This window comes from Trifolium pratense, linkage group LG6 (genome assembly GCF_020283565.1).
Source record: "Trifolium pratense cultivar HEN17-A07 linkage group LG6, ARS_RC_1.1, whole genome shotgun sequence".
In the NCBI taxonomy this organism is placed as follows: Eukaryota; Viridiplantae; Streptophyta; class Magnoliopsida; order Fabales; family Fabaceae; genus Trifolium; species Trifolium pratense.
This window is the reverse complement of record NC_060064.1, coordinates 33,257,357-33,276,226: the sequence shown is the minus strand read 5'-3', so window position 1 is coordinate 33,276,226 and position 18,870 is coordinate 33,257,357. Positions and strand designations below refer to the sequence as shown.

At 33.0% G+C, this 18,870-nt stretch overlaps 3 protein-coding genes across 3 annotated transcripts; all 3 read left to right on the top strand.

Moving 5' to 3' along the window:
• The first annotated feature begins 267 nt into the window (after window positions 1–267).
• Window positions 268–4,702, top strand: LOC123889360 (pectinesterase 31-like). Its single transcript, XM_045938652.1, has 6 exons — window positions 268–765; window positions 1,532–1,605; window positions 1,947–2,024; window positions 2,892–3,079; window positions 3,397–3,570; window positions 4,161–4,702. Exons 1-6 carry the CDS (start codon window positions 480–482, stop codon window positions 4,321–4,323), a joined length of 963 nt encoding a protein of 320 aa, XP_045794608.1. The 5' UTR covers window positions 268–479; the 3' UTR covers window positions 4,324–4,702.
• Window positions 643–13,186, top strand: LOC123889357 (CSC1-like protein HYP1). The gene is made up of 11 exons (XM_045938647.1): window positions 643–722; window positions 7,150–7,492; window positions 7,915–8,064; window positions 8,267–8,330; window positions 8,456–8,665; window positions 8,843–9,031; window positions 9,690–9,988; window positions 10,305–10,581; window positions 11,004–11,279; window positions 11,754–11,987; window positions 12,721–13,186. The coding sequence occupies exons 2-11, from the start codon at window positions 7,212–7,214 to the stop codon at window positions 12,922–12,924; spliced, it is 2,184 nt and encodes a 727-aa protein (XP_045794603.1). The 5' UTR covers window positions 643–722; window positions 7,150–7,211; the 3' UTR covers window positions 12,925–13,186.
• Window positions 13,187–15,223: 2,037 nt separating this feature from the next.
• Window positions 15,224–16,588, top strand: LOC123892131. The gene has a single exon (XM_045941962.1). The coding sequence runs from the start codon at window positions 15,224–15,226 to the stop codon at window positions 16,586–16,588; it is 1,365 nt and encodes a 454-aa protein (XP_045797918.1).
• The last annotated feature ends 2,282 nt before the right edge of the window (window positions 16,589–18,870 follow it).

The window sequence follows — 18,870 nt, the reverse complement described above, 5'->3', positions numbered from 1 at the left end:
AATAATCAAATTATGCATCAACATGAATGAAATAGTCAACTACTGTGTCAATCAAATTGAGACGGAGAGTATAAAATAAATAGTACTCCCTCTCGTCCTTCTTATTATAAGAAGAAGATTACTTTTTAGATGAACAAATACGTTCAACATTCTATGAATCTAAAAAATAAATTTCTTCTTATAATAAGAACCGGAGGGAGTATCTTTTTGTTTGTTAGTATTTCATCCATTGAATTGATCTAATGGTCAAGATTTAGAGAAGGAGAGAGAGGATCCAATTCCATAGTACAGCAGCGGTGAGCAAATTGGGATGATAACGGAGAGACAGACAGGGAGACAAATCCATATGTTGTCTCAGAAACAGCAATAGTAGTAGTAGTAAAAAGTAAAAACCAAAACATACAAAACAAAACACTCTCATCTCATCGCAAACGTTAATTTGACTCCATTTCACACCAAAATCTCAAGGTTTCTACAAAATGGCAGCTTGTGTATTCATCGTTTCACAAGACGGTTCCGGAGATTTTCAAACGGTGCAAGAACCAATCGACGCCGTGCCGTTTGGTAACACACGACGGACTGTGATCCGGGTTTCTCCGGGAATCTACCGGCAACCGGTTTACGTTGCTAAAACCAAGAATTTCATCACTCTTGCTGGGTTGGGTCCTGAGGATACTGTGCTTACTTGGAATAACACTGCCACCAAAATCGAACACCATCAAGTACGCACATTTTCTTCCATGTTTTTATTATTTGGTGTAATGGGTATGTCACAAAATTGTTATTTTTCAGTTCCATTCAATGTTTTCTTCATTTGGGATAATTGGTATGTCACAAAGTTGTACATTTTTCAGTTACATATGGGGTAATTGGTATGTGACAAAATTGTTCATTTTTTCAGTTTCCATTCAATGTTTTTCTTCATTTGGGTTAATGGGTATGTGACAAAAATTTTCATTTTTTCAGTTCCATTCAATGTTTTCTTTATTTGGAGTAATGGGGTATGTCACAAAATTGATCTTTGTTCATTTTTCATTTTTCATTCAATGTCTTCTTCCTTTGGTGTAATGGGTATGCGGCAAAATTGTTAATTTTATTTTTGTGTTAACCCTCCGGTTCCCGGGGGAAGGCCCCATTAAGCTGGAGTTTGGTCGGAAGAATTGTTCCAATCAAGAATCAAACTCGAATTGTTATGAATGATTTGTCCTTTGATGGAGCTTAGTAACCACCACATGAAATCAACCACATGGTTGAATTGTTCAAATAATATCTGAAATTGCAACATTTTAACCAAATTTGTCTCTTTGTTTGTGGGGACTAGAATGACATTAAATTGTTAATATGAAGGATAAATTTATTTGAAACCAAGTTAATTTTTCTGGATGCATTTGATAACATATTCAGACCAAGGTACAAACTTGGTTAACATTTTGCAATTCCAGAGATCTTTTTAGAATATGGATAATGCAAGAATTAGGTTGATACATCCCACAATTTGTTAATTTTGGTTTTGTGTTGGATTATTATTTAGGTTGTGGAACTGCCATTGTGGAAGGAGAGGACTTCATTGCAGATAATATTACTTTTGAGAATTCATCCCCCCAGGTAATGCCTGTGAAATTTCAATTTTCCAAATCCGTGTTTCCTCCTGCTAATTCCTTTATTATTACTTAGTCACTTTGTTTAATGGTATTGGTTTGATTAATGTGCATAAGTGCATGTTGGTAGAGGGAATCAATGTTTTAAAAATTGAGATTGTTCCTAAGATTGGGAAGGGGCTGAAAGATCGTAAGTTGAGGATCATTGCACTATTATAAGATACTAACAATTGGGAAAATGTATACTCATATATAAAGCTATATACACATTTGCATAAACATTATCATAGATGGTTCAGTACAGAGGTGGTGGCAATTAGACCTTATATTTTTCTCTCTTTCTGGCAGGGTTCAGGACAGGCGGTGGCAATTAGAGTAACAGCAGATCGTTGTGCCTTCTATAATTGCAGGTTCCTTGGATGGCAGGTATATTCAGCACTCCATTTTCCCCCTATCATGATGGCATCACTTTATATAGGTTTGAGGCTTTGTGATATTACATTATTTAGTACAAAATAGTCAAATAGTGGCTATAGCGGTGCTATGTCTAGCGGAATTTGAACAAACCACTATTTTCCAATATCTGCTATTGAGAAGAGTTAGTTATTATTGTCACCTTTCTAGCCTGTTGTCTCAAGTATAATATTTACAAAGGTGACAGAACCCTAATTATCGCATTTAGTTATTATTGTAAATATATTTTTGGGCAATGATCAGAAGCCTAGTTTCTCGTATGTTCAATCCTCCAGGTTCTGCTTACGTTCTATGGATTTACCAACTAGATAATTTTTTCCCTTCATGATTATGGTGCAGGACACACTGTATTTACATTATCATAAACTGTGTTGGTTTAACGATTACTTTTTTGGATGAGTTCTTTGTGTTAGTTATCAGTGTTGTTAAATTAGCAGCTATCGTGGCGCTATGACGTAGCAAAACTTGAACTAATTGCGATTGTTCCGTGATACTCTATTTAGTACAAAATAGTCATATAATGGCTATAGCGTTGTTATAGCACTATTGTCTAGCGGAATTTGAACAAACCGCTATTTTCCAATATATGCGATTGAGAAGACAGTTAGTTATTATTGTCGCCTTTCTAGCCTGTTGTCTCAAGTATAACATTTAACAACGGTGACAATAATTAGGGTTGTGTTGTAAGCAGCACACTAATCATCGCAGTTAGTTATTGTTGTAAATATTTTTTGGCTATGATCAGAAGCCTAGGTTCTGCTTACGTTCTATGGATTTACCAACTAGATAATTTTTTTTTTCTTCATGATTATGGTGCAGGACACACTGTATTTACATTACGGTAAACAATATTTGAAAGATTGCTATATCGAAGGAAGCGTGGACTTCATCTTTGGCAATAGCACTGCCCTTTTGGAGCACTGTCATATACACTGCAAGAGTGAAGGGTTCATAACCGCACAGGGTAGAAAATCATCACAGGAATCAACTGGTTATGTATTCTTGAGGTGTGTAAATGACCACTCTCCATTGTCAACAATCTCATCCAGCACCCAATACCGTGTTTTAGTCATTATAAGTTTTTAAGCTTAAGAGTGTTTTTATGGGAAGATTCACTCTTTTTACTGAATAACGCTTAAGAACTTCTCCACTCTCTCTAAAATAACTCTCCTCTTGCACTTTCTATATTAAAATAATTAAATTTGACATTCAATTTGTTCTTTTCTGATTTACTACACTGCTTGTTCAGGGAATCTTTCTTTATGTTATGGACCTTTTGATTCTTTAAGTATTTACGACTAAGTTGTCTTCGGTACCGTTGCAGATGTGTTATCACAGGTAATGGAGGAAATTCATATGCGTATCTTGGACGACCGTGGGGACCTTTTGGAAGGGTGGTTTTTGCATACACTTACATGGATCCATGTATAAGACAAGTTGGTTGGGATAACTGGGGGAAAGTAAAGAATGAGAGGAGTGCTTGCTTTTATGAATACAGGTATTTCATGTCAGATTCCATTTTGTTTTAGAATGCATAGTGTTCTACTGTTGTCGTGATTATGGTAAAAGTTTTCATGGACTAGTGGTTTCAACCCTAAGCAAAGTGCTACTTTCTGTATTCAAATCCTATATTCTTAAGGTGTTGGTCCCTATACATTATTAAGGGTTGCTATGGATTGGTTAATTTCAGCATATATACAGACATAAACACTTTTGAGATTGTTTGAAAGCGCTTACGAAAATAGTTTATAACATGTCCATAAGTTGTTTTCAGTTTATTTCTATAAGCTGACCGAAATAGTTTATAGCTTATATGAAAATAATTTGACTCTATTTTATTTTTTGTTATTCAAATAGCTTTTATACATGAGCAGTTATATGATAAGTGCTTAATTATGCTGTTTATACAGACAGGGCATAAAAATAGTACAAGATAATATTTTCACAGAAGATTGATTTGGGGTAGGATTAGGAGTATGTATAGGTTGGAGTTAGGGGTCGCTTCTCAGAATCCGTGCTTGACTTGTTTTCTATGGGAAATTTATTTATTGAGTGAAGTAGTTTGAAGTAATTTTGTTGTAACTACAGGTGTTTTGGACCTGGTTGCTGTCCAACCGATCGAGTAACATGGTGTAGAGAATTGGTGGATGAAGAAGCAGAGCAATTCATCATGCATCCATTCATTGATCCAGAACCAGATAGATCTTGGCTCGCTCAAAGAATGGGCTTGAGGGTTCCATATTCTGCTTAGAAAATATGTGGACACACGTGACTATTCCACGCAGTCAATTATTTGAGAGAATCCATCCATTCGGCTTAGAAATGTCTTATCTATCCGACGAAGAAAGTAAGTCTTTGTATGTGTGAAACGCTTGTGATGAATCGGAAATGCTAGATGGTGCCTTTTGCATACATGAATAAAAATACATTTGCTTAAAATCTCTCTGCAACGTTGTGTGGTAGAGAGTGTTTGGATATAAAAAATCAACAAAAAAATGTCTAGTGTTACAAAGACGGGCAAAGTAAGTTTATTGTAAATACTAAATACAAAAAGTTACGTTAGACAAGTGGTGTTATAATATCTTATAACATATTATCAGATGTTATAAAAGTAGCGAATTCAACTGTTTCACAGGTTCTTTTGCTGTTGTTTGCATGTTTTTGTGGGCGTTGTGCATTTTTAGCATGCATTTTTGTTGGTTTTGTTGGTCCTTGCGACTCTGGCTATCTGTTCAATGCGTTCGTCAATGTCATTTTGACTAGTTAGACTCTTGGTTTGTTTGGAACCGCATCAAGCTTGTGGACTGCACTTTTGAGGGTTTCTTCCGTTCTTTGAGCATTTTCCGAGTCATTTCTTATTTGTTTCAATTTGGTTTTGTTTGACAATGTTTTCCCTTGTAGTGCTTATTTAGTGTAGTTGAGTCGACGCTTCAATCTATCGCAAAATCGTTACATTTTGATCAGTTTTTTGATAAGTTTGAAGCCATGTCATTTTATTTATTCTAAACTTTAAGCTACCACAAAATTGGTACGTTTCAGTTAGTTTGAAGGTATGAAACTGTCAAGCTCTACCGTGCTGTAAACACCAACCAAGTGTTGTGATTTTGGTTTGAAATTGTGACCTTTCAATTAGTACTCAATTATTATAAGCTTGATTTGTTAAAACATAAAAGCTACTCTATCGGTATCGGTTCAGTTTTTACATAAAAGTGTGAACCGATGAACTCCATCGGTATCGGTTATTAGTGTTTTTCATAAATGAAATGAATCAAACTAACCAGTTTGTTTCGATTCGATTGATCGGTTTATAATGATTTTTCATGCAAATAATATATCCATTTTGTGTATTCTCTGCTATCTTTTTTCGGTGTATTCTTTGTTATCAATTTTCCATACTTTAGTAAAAAAAAAAAAAAATTCCATACAAACTATTTCATGCTCTCTATTTTTCAAATAACTTCAAATTAAATAAATTTTTATACAGTATCCTCAAAATCAAATAGACTAACATAATTTCATTTTCTTATTTTATTAGATTATGTTTTATAATAGGAAAACCAAACAAACTGACATAATTCTACCCATTTTCATAAGTTTTTATATACATTGAACCTAACATTTATCAAAATCAAAATAGTATTAATAAATGGTTATATCTTAAACAAGGTTCTGAGTTTAATCCTTTATTTGGACACCTATGATCACTACCAAAAAAGGCGGGAGAAAAAACTTGACAGTTATTTTTTTTTTTATTATTATTATTATTATTATTATTATTATTATTTGATTTTTCATTGGATCCGACCTCTCACCCAGTTGATAGATAGATATTCATCATGTTAACGAACAAACTCCTTCATTCTTCTAATTCCTTTGTTATTACCAGGTTCCAAACTATTCATTCAATCTCCATCGTTTTTCTCTCTCTTTTTTTCTTTCATTTCTAATTCTTAATTTATCAATCATGTCATGCTAATACAGATTTGTGAAGTAACGTTCTCTTGCATGTCAAATTTCAAACTGTATTTTTTTTTTTTTTAATGTGCTTGGATCCGTTGTATGATCTGTTAATGCATTTCATCAAAACTATTGAAATTCAAAACCGCAATCTTGTATGACAATGTACAATACGCATTGTTAATAATTTGAAGGAATGAATTATTAGTTGAATGCAATAATCATAGTGTTGTGTGGGAGTTTGACACTGACATGACATCTATCAGACGCGCGTTCAATCAGAAGTTCTATACCTTAATTACGCTTTAGGGTTCATTATTCTTCCTGGTTAAATGTAAATATGTAAGGTTTGTTGCCTAAGGTTTTTTTATTCGAGATTTTTCAACACAATAATTGAAGGGTTGTGGAGAATACTAGTACTGGTAAAAACATTTTATATGTAAATGAGATATTTACCTAAGCGTTCAAATTTTCTTGCGAAGATGTTGCATCGACACTTCAGATTGAAGGTGTATCTGATTTTCGACCCCAACTTGTGTGGTTACATTCAATCCTACCATTTTTACAAATTAATGTCGTGTATGGTGTTTGTGTCTGTGTGAGTGCTTTATAGCAAGTTACATGATCTGATGCTCTGAAGTCCACAGAATAATAATTTTGGTGTTTTATGAGATGAAGAGCAATATTTTTGATAAATATGTTCATCCGTTTTCGGGTAAAGGGAATATGTTCATCCGTTTTGGGGAGAAGGGAAATTATCATTGTCCAAAGTGGCACTGATGACTACTTTTACAGCAATCTCCGACGGGATTTGAACTCTGTCAATTGAGATTACAAAGTCAAGCTCTTACTACACCTCATGGATTACCGACTCTTGAAATTATGTTCAGCAGCATAATGCTACTCAACCTCTCTATGTCTATATAGACACCAACCACCATATATAGTCATTATTACTTTGAAAAGAGAATAAGAATTAGCAATAGTTCTTATATCATATAAGTTAACTATTACAATTAACAATTAAGCTGTATATGAATTCTGTTATAGGTATTGTATTATTGGTATACAGCTTCTTCATATTCAACTACTGATAGTTATGTTTTATTTGATTTTTCAGGACTATAGTTGTGTTATCAGGCATACAAAGTTGATTTGCTGGTTTCGATCTAGATTTAAATAATGATTCTTTCTGCTCTTCTAACTTCAGTTGCAATAAATCTTGGCCTTTGTTTTATATTTTTCACCCTGTACTCTATATTGAGGAAGCAGCCTGGTAATATTATTGTCTATGCACCACGCTTAGTTTGTCAAGGAAGACTCCAAGAGGGCGCTCAATTTAACTCGGCATGTTTGTTACCTACTGCCGGTTGGGTGAGAAGAGCATGGGAGCCTTCTGATGATGAATTTATATCAACTGCAGGCTTAGATGCTTTTGTCTTCATCCGTATATTTGTCTTTAGGTGATTTCAATTACTAAATTGATTCTAGGTTTAAACAAGTATCATGTCATTCATTTTCACAAGTGTGCGCGCACACAGGAACCATCTATGCATACAATTATAACATACATGTGCGCGCGCGCACACATATGTTATATAAGTATGCATAGGTGGTTTCTGCACTAGTACAGCACATTCGTTGTTATTGATTGGTTTTCCACTGTTCTAAATTTAATATATATTCTTTTGTTAATTTGGAGTGGATTTTAAGTTTTTTCCTCAATATGATATAACATCCATCTGTAACCACTGATTACTTTCTATCTTACATTTCTTTAAAATGCTTTATGATGTTCTTATTTTCTGGTACTTTGTGTGTTGTTCGAAGGGTGCATTTACTTTGTTTGGCTTATACTTTTCCCTTTTATTGTGGCATTGTGCAGCTTAAAAGTATTTACTTTTGCTGGAATTGTCGGGACACTCATTCTTCTTCCGATTAATTATATGGGGACTGAGATTCGTGATAATTCTGACTTTCAGAACAAGTCCTTGGATTCCTTCAGTATTTCAAATGTTAACAATGGTTCACACGGGTGAGTCCCACCTGAACGGAAGAGGATGTTCTGACATGATTATCAAGAATGATTTATCATTGTCATACATTTGTATTGTGAAATACTAATTTATTGTTTGCATTATTTACACTAGTTTTATTGGAATTTGATTCCTTTTACTTAATTTTTTATCTAAGTTATAACATGGGAACTCTGATCGCTAGATTTGGCCGTTATCAAGGTTATGGGTTCATTTTTGCGCTGCTTATGTTTTCACTGGAGTTGTCTGCATTCTTCTTTATTATGTAAGTTATTATTGCTCAAGTTTTCTTATTACATGCTTTGAATTTTTTTTCTGGTTTTATGTTATTCTGTATGATAGTGTACTAATGACTGAGTTTCATGCTTGATGTTAATATCATATATGCAGGAGTATGCGTACATTGCATCAAAAAGAATTGCTTGCTTCTATTCCTCGAAGCCGCAGCCTCATCAGTTTACCATATTAGTGCGAGGTATTCCTGTTCCACCTGGATGTACATGTAATGAGGCTGTCGGGCAATTCTTCATGGAGTATCACCCTTCTGATTATCTTACACATTCAGTTGTCCGTCGAAGCAGCAAACTTCAAATTCTAGTTGTGAGCATTTTTCTCGAGTTCTACTTCAGTCATTGCATATCTTTGTGAAGCTTTGAACTTACTAGAAAATATAAAGTTTTTTTTTTGAAGAATAGAAAATATAAAGTTGAACCTTCAATTCTTCCTTTCGATATTTCCGACATTGTATTTTTGACAGTGAAAAGTTATTTCATGTAGACTGATGGAGAGAGACTGTACAAAAGGTTTACCCAACTAAAAAATAAAGATGACTCTCCACAAAGGCATAGGCGTGATGGATTTTTGGGACTTTTTGGACATAAAGTTGATATGTTAGATCATTATGAAAAGACATTGGGAAACATTGCAGATAATGTGAGAATAGAACAGTCTTCAATGGCAGGAAAGGTAACCATCATGTTTAGGCATTAATATCTGGCGCAGCACGACTTTCACTCTATCTAACAACAAATCAAAATAATTTGATGATCTTTTTCATTGAATCATTACTTTAAACCATATCATCTGTAAGTGAATATTTACCGAAATTGTGTTGGGCAGTATTAGAGCTGTAAAAAGGGCCTTAAGGGGCCGGCCCTTTAAGGGGCGGACCCACTTATTCCTGATTATTAATTTTATTTAAATTTTAAATAATTTTTCTAGTGTCGTGAACTTATTCTCTTTTTCTTCAATCAGCACTGTCCACGATCGGCACCCTAAAAAAACTGTGTTTAAAATTTAAATAAAATTAATAATCAGGAATAAGTGGGTCCGCCCCTTAAAGGGCCGGCCCCTTAAGGCCCTTTTTACAGCTCTAGGCAGTATTGATTCTGTTAATCTCTACATATCTAAATAACTAGTAAAAATCCTGTGCTTGGTTTGCATAGTGTACCAAGATTCCCAAACTGTTAATCATATGCTGAGCTGAAAAGCGCTCTGTGTTGTGACTTGTGAGAAGTCAAGACTTAAACCGATATGGACAAACTATTCAGTATATGTGTAATTAGGCTTGGTTTTGTGTTTGAATAACCGTCCTCTTGTTCAATAACTAGTTTTAATTGAATAGGAAGTTCCAGCTGCCTTTGTCTCGTTTAAGTCACGATATGGTGCGGCAATAGCTTTGAACATGCAAGAGGGTATCAATCCCACACACTGGATCACTGAACAAGCTCCAGAGCCTCATGATGTTTATTGGCCTTTCTTTTCTGTGACTTTCATTAGAAGATGGATCAGCAAACTGGTGGCTTATGTTGCCTGCAATGCTCTTACAATTCTATTTTTAATCCCGGTTGCACTCGTTCAAGGTCTTACCCATCTTGATCAATTGGAAACCATGTTCCCTCCTCTGAAAAGCATTCTGAGACTGTAAGTTGGAAATGTTGATGTTAAAGTTGCCTTCCTATACTTAAGCTTGATAGTGAGTCAGATTAACATGTAGAGTTTAGTAATTATACACCGAATATGTAAACATATTTTTCATTTTCATACAATTTTGTGCCTGCTTCTCCTAATTTTCTTTTTCTTATATGGTTAAAATCTCTCTTGAAAATAAATGCTTTTCTTTTCCTAAAAAGTTGATTTCTTGAGTCAGTGCCTGTAACTATAGCTTGTTAAATTCATAATCCTGGTATCTTTCCATGGATTTTCAAATGAAGTAAAGCTTTCCAATATTTATTTGCAGAAAAGTTGTGAGCCAAATTATCACAGGATACCTTCCCATTCTGATTCTTCAGGCATTTCTGTCTTTTGTGCCAGCTATTATGATTATGCTTTCATCCTTGCAAGGATACATTTCATGGAGTCGGATACAAAAAAGTGCATGCAATAAAGTATTATGGTTTACCATATGGAACATTTTCTTTGCAAACGTATTATCAGGGTCAACTATCTACCGATTGAATTACTTGCTTGAGCCTAAAGAGTTTCCTAGAGTACTAGCTGAAGCTGTACCAGCACAGGTGAAAATAATGACTAGTTTTGTTACTCAAATTCAAGCAATATTTTTTATAGGTCTTCCTGTGTTTTAGGGAATACCATTCCACAAAATGATAATGTGTGCCTTATTTATTGATGCTACGAGGAAAATGTCCCATTCTGTGATTAGACAAGTTGCAGAGACTTCTATTTCTGAATTGTGGAGAGATTGGAAAACTTTCTTACAACTTTGAGCCTCTCTCTCTCTCTCTCTCTCTCTCTCTCTCTCTCTCTCTCTCTCTCTCACATTCTCGTTTTCCATAAATATATCTTTTATTGACTGTTGCATTGCATTACCTGTATTTACTTGCAGGAAACAACATCTTCTATTTTGTGCATAAGATATTATTAAATGAATTGGAGCATATGCAGTTCAATTTTTTTTTTTTATACATATTTGGTGCAGGCATCGTTCTTCATGGCATATATTGTGGCATTCGGATGGACTAATATAGCATCAGAACTTTTTCAATTGATTCCACTTTTTTACAATTATGTAAATAGATTTTTTGGTGGAGACTGTAGCAAAGATTTTGAAGCACCATCAATTCCTTACCACATGGAAATTCCCAGGATTGTTTTCTTTGGTCTTCTCGGTGTAACATACTTTATCCTTGCTCCTCTCATGCTGCCATTTCTCTTGGTCTACTTTTGTTTGGGATACATCATTTACCGCAACCAGGTTTAGAATTTGTTTTTTTTTTTTTTACAATACATATACGTATTTTCCTTTGTTGTCTGGAGTATACATTTAATAATTAATGTAACTTGGGAAGCAAACTACTTGCTGATGATAAGTTCTCACTTTTCACAGCAGGAAGGTTGATACTCACTTAGATTTCCAAATAAATATGATCAAATGATTATATATATGTTCGTCTATGTGGTATTACACGGTAGTAAGTAGTAAGTAAGAATCTTTTGGTAAGAACCCGGCGGGAGAAGTTTTATTTCAATATTCTAAACTTGTTTCTGTTTGAGGCTGTCGGGATTAACTTTGATCTTTCTCACTCTTGATTACTGTATAATTCTTTGGCTTAACCCGTTGGACTGTACGCAATGGATGAATTCTAAACATAATAGCTAAGATAAGATGATATTGTAGAATAGAAGATTTTCTTGTGAATGAAATACCTTAAATTTCTTTTGTTGACAGCTATTATATGTTTATGTGCCTAAATTCGAGACTGGAGGAGAATTTTGGCCTGTAGTACACAACTACACAATTTTTTCATTGGTACTAATGCAAACCATAGTGATTGGGATATTTGGGCTGAAGAAGCTTCCAGTAGCATCCGGCTTGACTCTTCCTCTTCCTATTGTCACACTTCTTTTCAATGAGTACTGCCAGAAGAGGTTCTTTCCTATATTCCAGGCCTTTCCTGCTGAAGTACGTTGTTTGAGAATTTATCCTAATTTATTTTATTCTTTTCTTGATAATATGATGCTTGTATGTTTTTCATTTTCCCTTATTTTCATCTGTAGGTTAGTTTTTCCATTTCTCCTTATTTATGCCCGAGGTTGTGACTGTGACTATTACTAACACAGATGTTACCTGCAAAGCTTATAAAAAAGTAATTGCATGAAATTGTTTTGCCCATCCTTGATGATAATTTAATTATTCATTGTCGATTGATTCCCGTGGATTAAGAGGCAATTTAGTTACTATCAGCAGGTTACTAATTTATTAGTTCTTCACTTGGGTTTTCTGGTCTTGCCAAGCTATATATAAGGAATTGGTAGATGACAAAATTTCATGCTAGTTATTGTTAGAATTCAAGTTTTGAGTTTTAGTCTCACATCGACTAAAACCATATTCTGAATCGCTTAAGGTTTTGAGTGTGGATGTGGCGTCCATGTCGCTTGGTGCTCCATGTTGTAGCTTTTGGTGCTCTCCAGACTCCCCAACAAGTGGTATTAGAGTCATGGTTTTTCCCCTAAGCAATAAACTAGTGTTGGCAACTTCTGAGTAACTGTTGCAATATACCGATGAAACACATGATGATAATATCTTAGCCATTTTCTCCTGCTTTGAAGTGGCATATATTGCTGATTTTTCTCTTTTCTTCTTTCAATTTTGAGTTTTCCTTTTTAGCATTCTTATGAAATTATGTCTCCTGCAGTGTTTGATCAAGAAAGATAGACAAGATCAAAATGATCCTAACATGTCTGAATTTTATGATAAGTTGAACAAAGCATATAATGATCCAGCTCTGATGCCAATCAAGTATTCCGGAAGGTTTAGTAGTCGCAGGTCTCCCTTACTTGGTAGCTCAGAACCCAAAACTATGAGCAGGGAGAGTTCATCAGAAGACATGATTGTATAAGAAAAATTACTTGTTTAAGTAGATGATTTAAGCCTTTAATTTTTCTTGAATTAAGAGAAATTACTTGTTTTAGAATATAAAGTTCAGTAGAATTCAGCTTTATATGTAGACCTTGTATACAAATCTTTGCCAACATATTTGTAGACTATCAGATGAAACATTGCTGCACAATTATAGTCTACACTACATGTGCTTGAATAAATAAATATTTTTGTAACCATATTGTACAAACATAAGATAAAGTTTAAATTTTTGTGAGCTATTTTAAAAAACACATTTTGAATAACAGTTAGGTTTGTGAACTATTTTATATTTTTTTCCAAAAAAATAAAAATAAATGTATCAGGATTTCAATTAGGTTTGTGCTGGATTGGATTTCACACGGTTACTACATTGTAGACTGTCCGATAAAAAATGAATAATTGAGATTGAAAATTGTGTTAAACTGTCAAATCAACGGTATATAAATTGGAGCCGTCCAATCATGAATCTAGGGTCGAGATTATCTACTGCTTAAATCAGCCACAACAAGGAATCTGAATCCGGTTTGTGCTAGGTGTACGTATCGTACATTTACATTATTTGACAAAGGGAAACTGATTCTTAAGTTGGTCCAAAAATGTCACTATCATTGCTAGATGCATTCCCATAAAAACTTTAGGCACTAAAAACATCAAATGATAGTAAGATATAATTATTGATCAATCAAAGTTTGATGGCACTATCTCAAAAACATTTGAATGGGTTTATATATTATTTTAAAAAATATGTTATGGCTGGACATGAACATTATGGTGTGTGACATTGGATCAATCGTATTTCCTAAGCTTTACCAAACATGACAATAACAAAGTGTACACTTCTTTTGAGTGTTTAAGATTTAAATTAAATTAAATAAGAGTGATATTGACCTTGTTTTCTTGAAAGAGACTTCTAAAACTGGATTCTTTACACACTTGCATGATACAAATTCAACTTTTTAACTGTTAATAAATTCAAAGAAGATTTGTTTTCTAGTTAATTTGATAAATAAATGGATTTAGATTCCTTGCCGTAGAAAAAGAGTCGCGTTCACACTCAACACTTGATCTTGATGAATGTTAATTTGAGATTAAATGACTCATTTACACAATAGTAAAAACAAATTTAATCAATCTTGACTGTTAATTTGAGATTGATCAGTTGAGTTTGAAAACTGTGTGACGCATTTATTGCGATAAATGTGTTTCGTAAATAATTCATACAATTCATATTCTGCGAACTCTTACTCTTGATTATGCTTCTTAAGAAGAATTTGCAATTTTTCCTTCTCATTTATTTTCCCTATAATTAGCATTAAGAGTCTCACATTGGTTGTGAGGTAACCTAAAAACTACGAAGGTGCGAAAAATGAGTTTTTTTTTTTTTTATAACATGCGAGTTTAGATTAAAAGATGAGCCGATAGAAGAGAACTTTTTTTATAAACAAATATCTAAGAGCTTTCTGGTGTGAAACCATTATTATTCTACATACTACAACCTTAAAATATAAGATCACATAGTATTAAGTTTCTATCACATTAAGGTTAAAAGTTGTGGCAATGACCAATTCAAGCTTAATTAATTACACTATTGTATATAAATACCTTTTACCAAGTCTAACAAGGTTGCACCAATTGCAAAAACAAGAATCCACCAAATGTTAATTCACCATGACACCTATAAATTACTATAAAAAAACAAATAAATGAAGCTAATCATTGTGATTGTGTGACCTATTCAACTTTAAATGTCTATGAAGTTGTAAAACAGACATCAAACACGATCCTGACATGTAACATACCGATAATTTAAGAAAATAGAAGCGAGAATGTAGTGTTTTTAAAAATCGAATCAAATAAGATGATTCAATTGGTTGAACCTTGAACCGACCTATATTATGGTTCAATTATTTATTTTGGCCGATCGATCATGGTCTTGTCCTAATTCAAGCGGTTTAAGACAGTTGAACCTGATTTAGAGGTCTTTCCATGTTATGTTTTCAAAACATTCACATTTGTTGGTATTGTACGAGTGTCAAATACCGGTACCAATCAGACACTCGTACACACCTTCAACTTAAAGTGTCGGCCGTACATAAATGAATGAAGCCATGTTTCAAAGATTCATTCACTAGTCACTAGTCACTAGTCACTACTCCTCTTCCTTATATAAGTCCAAACTAACACAAAGAAAGCTATAACAACAAAGCTTCAATACCATCAAACAAACACTAAAATAAACCTTAAACAGCCAAACATTGTAACACTAAAGAAAAATTATGTCAAGGAAGAGAAAAGTTTCTGAAACACTAGTTGAAGACATTAGTCCTTATGAAACAATCAAAGAGTGGAATGAAGTAATGAAGGAATCTACTCAATCTAGTTCACAAGGAACTAAAAACAGAAAGAGATTTGTTGGTGTTAGACAAAGACCATCAGGAAGATGGGTAGCTGAGATAAAAGATACCATTCAAAAGATAAGAGTTTGGTTAGGAACATATGATACAGCTGAAAAAGCTGCAAGAGCTTATGATGAAGCTGCATGTATACTTCGTGGTTCCAATACTCGAACTAATTTCTTACCTTCTTCTAAATCTTCCTCTAGTACTCATGTTCTTCCTTCAAAAATCATCAATCTCCTCCTTCAAAGACTTAAAGCAAGGACTTATCCTTGTGATTGCGGTCGCAACTGTGAATCTTTATATTGTGGTAAAATGCAGGAAAATGCTGCCGATACAGTTGTGATGCCATTGCTGAGGCCTAAAAATTCTTTATATTGTGGCCGGTACGAACCTTTTATTTGGGATAAAATGTGGGAAAATGAGGCCGATGCTGTCGAAAGTGAAGTTGCAATGTCGTTGCAGAGACCTCAAAATCCTTTATATTACGGTAAAATGCAGGAAAATGAGGCCAATGCGGTTGCAATTGCAATGCCGCATAGACCTCAAAATCCTTTATATTATGGTTACAATTGCAGTTTCGGACCGCAATTTAAAACCATTTCTTCTTCTTCCAACTCTTATTATATGAACAACAAACAAAAGCAACAAGGAGATGTATATGTAAATGAATCAACAAATATAACAAATGAACAATTTATAGATTTCTTTGATGGTCTTGAAGAAGATTATAGCACAAGTAACAACATTGAATTTTGTAATAGTAGTACTAGTGCACAAATTGATGACATTACCAGTGGTTTTGAATCATGTTTAACTGAAAAAGTTGAATCAATTTGCAAGGAAAAGGAAATGAACATAGAATGTAATTTAAGCTATGTGATGACACAAACTACATCAAGTGATGAAAAAGAGGAAGACATTGAAGAAAACATTGATTTGAGTTTCCAACAAAATTTTCAATTCCTTGACAATGTTAATGATGTTGCAATGAACTATTATTGTCCTTTTGATATTGAGGAGCATGTGGAGTTAGAGATCAATGATGATGATGAGTCTTCAATGCTAAGAAATGCTATGAAGAGAATGAAATATGAGAGGAAAATTTCAGCTTCTCTGTATGCATTCAATGGAATACCTGAATGCTTGAAGTTGAAACTTGGATCAGAAAACAAAGCAATAGAGTTTTCTAATGAACTAACCAACCTCAAAATGGCTTGTAACAAAAACAAAATTGATGCTTAGAAGAAAGATGAACTCATGTAGAATTCACACAAAATTGCTGCTGCTAAATGCATGTTTCATTCAATTTTTTAACTTTATAATATGTATGCTAAGCAAAATTTATTGTAACATTATATTTTTATCTAAATAAATTTGTAGTAATTAGATAGTAGGTTGTTGATTTCTCTAAAATGAAGCCTAGTTGTTGATATTTTCTTAGTTCATAATGCTCAGTAATATGAAAACACAAAACTGAAACTCGGTAGATATGTGGAATTAATTACTCTCTCCGTTTCTAATTATAAGATCTTTTTATACAAAAAGTTTGTCTCTAAATAGAAAAACTATTTACATATTTTTAGAGGCATTTATTACTTTTTTAAAAAATATATCTCTTATTAATATTAATATCACAAATTTGCATTAGAATATGAAAAAAATAACATTTATTACTATTTTGGTAGGTGTTAAAAATCAGTCCTATCGAAGATACTTTTCGGTACGAGTAGTACCGTTTTGAAAAAAGCAGACAAAAATGAGGATGGTTTGAAGTATACATAGGATTGCGTAAAGAAACACAAAATTTTATGTAAAAAGGTTAATGTTTGAATTTTTTTTGGAGGTTGAGTGTTGAAGTAGAAATGTAAAAAATATGTGTTTTGTCTTATATATATATATACAAATACATATTGAATTATATCTTCAGGTAGGTATCATACTAGTTATCATTATATAAGACAAACTACATCTTATACGCTAATACTTACCGAAAGATACATTGCTAGTTAAGTAGATATCAACAAGTTGTACATAAATCCCAGCTCAATTTGCAATGATGATATCAAGAGGGCATTTTTAGAAATTTGGGAGAGTTGCGAGTGATGTATGTGAGGGGGGGGAGGGGGGGGGGGGGAGAAGAGCAATTTCCTATATTTTCTGTTGTATTGGGCCTAAATTAGTTCATTTGTAGAGGTTCGTTATGTAACTGGGGTTAAATTGGCCCAAACATTGACCATTACTTATAGTTTTCATTTCTAAAATGGAAAATATATAATAATGAAATAAAAGTGGGACAAAATTGAGATGTTCAAATTTAGGATTTATTTTGTTCATTAGATTATAATTTTCAGCCACTGTGTAACAAAGATAAAACATCAACAATAGGTTAAGTATAAAAAAGGATAATTAATGAGCAGGGCGGTTTCTAAGATTCTGGTGGCCTAAGGGCGAATTTGTAATTTGGGCCCTAATTAATAATGGGTAAATAGTGTTATACCCCCCTGCAAAATATTTTTTTGAGATTACCCCCCTGCAATGTCAAGATTCTTTGCGTTACCCCCCTGGCTCAACAAGTGAGCATATGACATGGAAGAATCTTGACGTGGCATGACACATGGAAATTAATTTATTTTTTATTTATTTTTAATTGCCAACTCCTTAATTAATGTGGGTTTTTAATTAAAAAAATGAAAAAAAAACTTAAAAGTTGTTATATTTTTATGAACTTACTTAAAAGAAAGTTTTTTTTTTTTTTTACTAAAAGTTGTTATTATATATATATAAAAAAATTCTTATATATATATAATAACTAATAATAGAGTAACAAAAAAAAACGAAGATGAAAAAAAAACTAATAATAATAATAGTAACAAAAAAACTAATAATAATAATAGTAACCAAAAAACTAATAATAACAATAATAATAATAATAACTAATAATAATAGAGTAACCAAAAAAAAAAAACTGCAATCACATAGTAACGCAAGAACAATCGCTTTGCCTTAACCCCCAAATTGAAATTGAAAACGAAGAACAATCGCTGCATATGAACGGAATGAAAAAAAAAGTTTCTTTAAATAAAAAAATTTCTTTAAAAAAAAGTTTTTTCTTTAAAAAAAAGTTTCTTTAAAAAAAAAAGATTTCTTTAAAAAAAAAGTTTCTTTAAAAAAAAAAAGATTTATTTAAAAAAAAAAGTTTTTTTCATTTTTTTTTAATTAAAAAATAAATAATTACTGAGTTGGCAATTAAAAATAAATAAAAAATAAATTAATTTCCACGTGTCATGCCACGTCAAGATTCGTCCATGTCATATGTCCACTTGTTGAGCCAGGGGGTAACGCAAGGAATCTTGACATTGCAGGGGGGTAATCTCAAAAAAATATTTTGCAGGGGGGTAACGCAAAACTCGCCTATTTTGTAGGGGGGTATGACACTATTTACCCATTAATAATTATAGTATAAAAAATTGAATTCTCAAAAAACATTAAATTTTTTATTTAATATCAAAATATTCTTACAAGAC

Excerpts from the sequence above, each read along its gene's own strand:
- LOC123889360 (XM_045938652.1), top strand. The coding sequence starts at position 480 with ATGGCAGCTTGTGTATTCATCGTTTCACAAGACGGTTCCGGAGATTTT. Across the intron at positions 1,606-1,946 it reads TTGAGAATTCATCCCCCCAG|GGTTCAGGACAGGCGGTGGC; the intron begins GTAATGCCTGTG and ends TCTTTCTGGCAG. Across the intron at positions 2,025-2,891 it reads GCAGGTTCCTTGGATGGCAG|GACACACTGTATTTACATTA; the intron begins GTATATTCAGCA and ends ATTATGGTGCAG.
- LOC123889357 (XM_045938647.1), top strand. The coding sequence starts at position 7,212 with ATGATTCTTTCTGCTCTTCTAACTTCAGTTGCAATAAATCTTGGCCTT. Across the intron at positions 8,065-8,266 it reads GTTAACAATGGTTCACACGG|GTTATGGGTTCATTTTTGCG; the intron begins GTGAGTCCCACC and ends GCCGTTATCAAG. Across the intron at positions 8,331-8,455 it reads TCTGCATTCTTCTTTATTAT|GAGTATGCGTACATTGCATC; the intron begins GTAAGTTATTAT and ends TCATATATGCAG.
- LOC123892131 (XM_045941962.1), top strand. The coding sequence starts at position 15,224 with ATGTCAAGGAAGAGAAAAGTTTCTGAAACACTAGTTGAAGACATTAGT.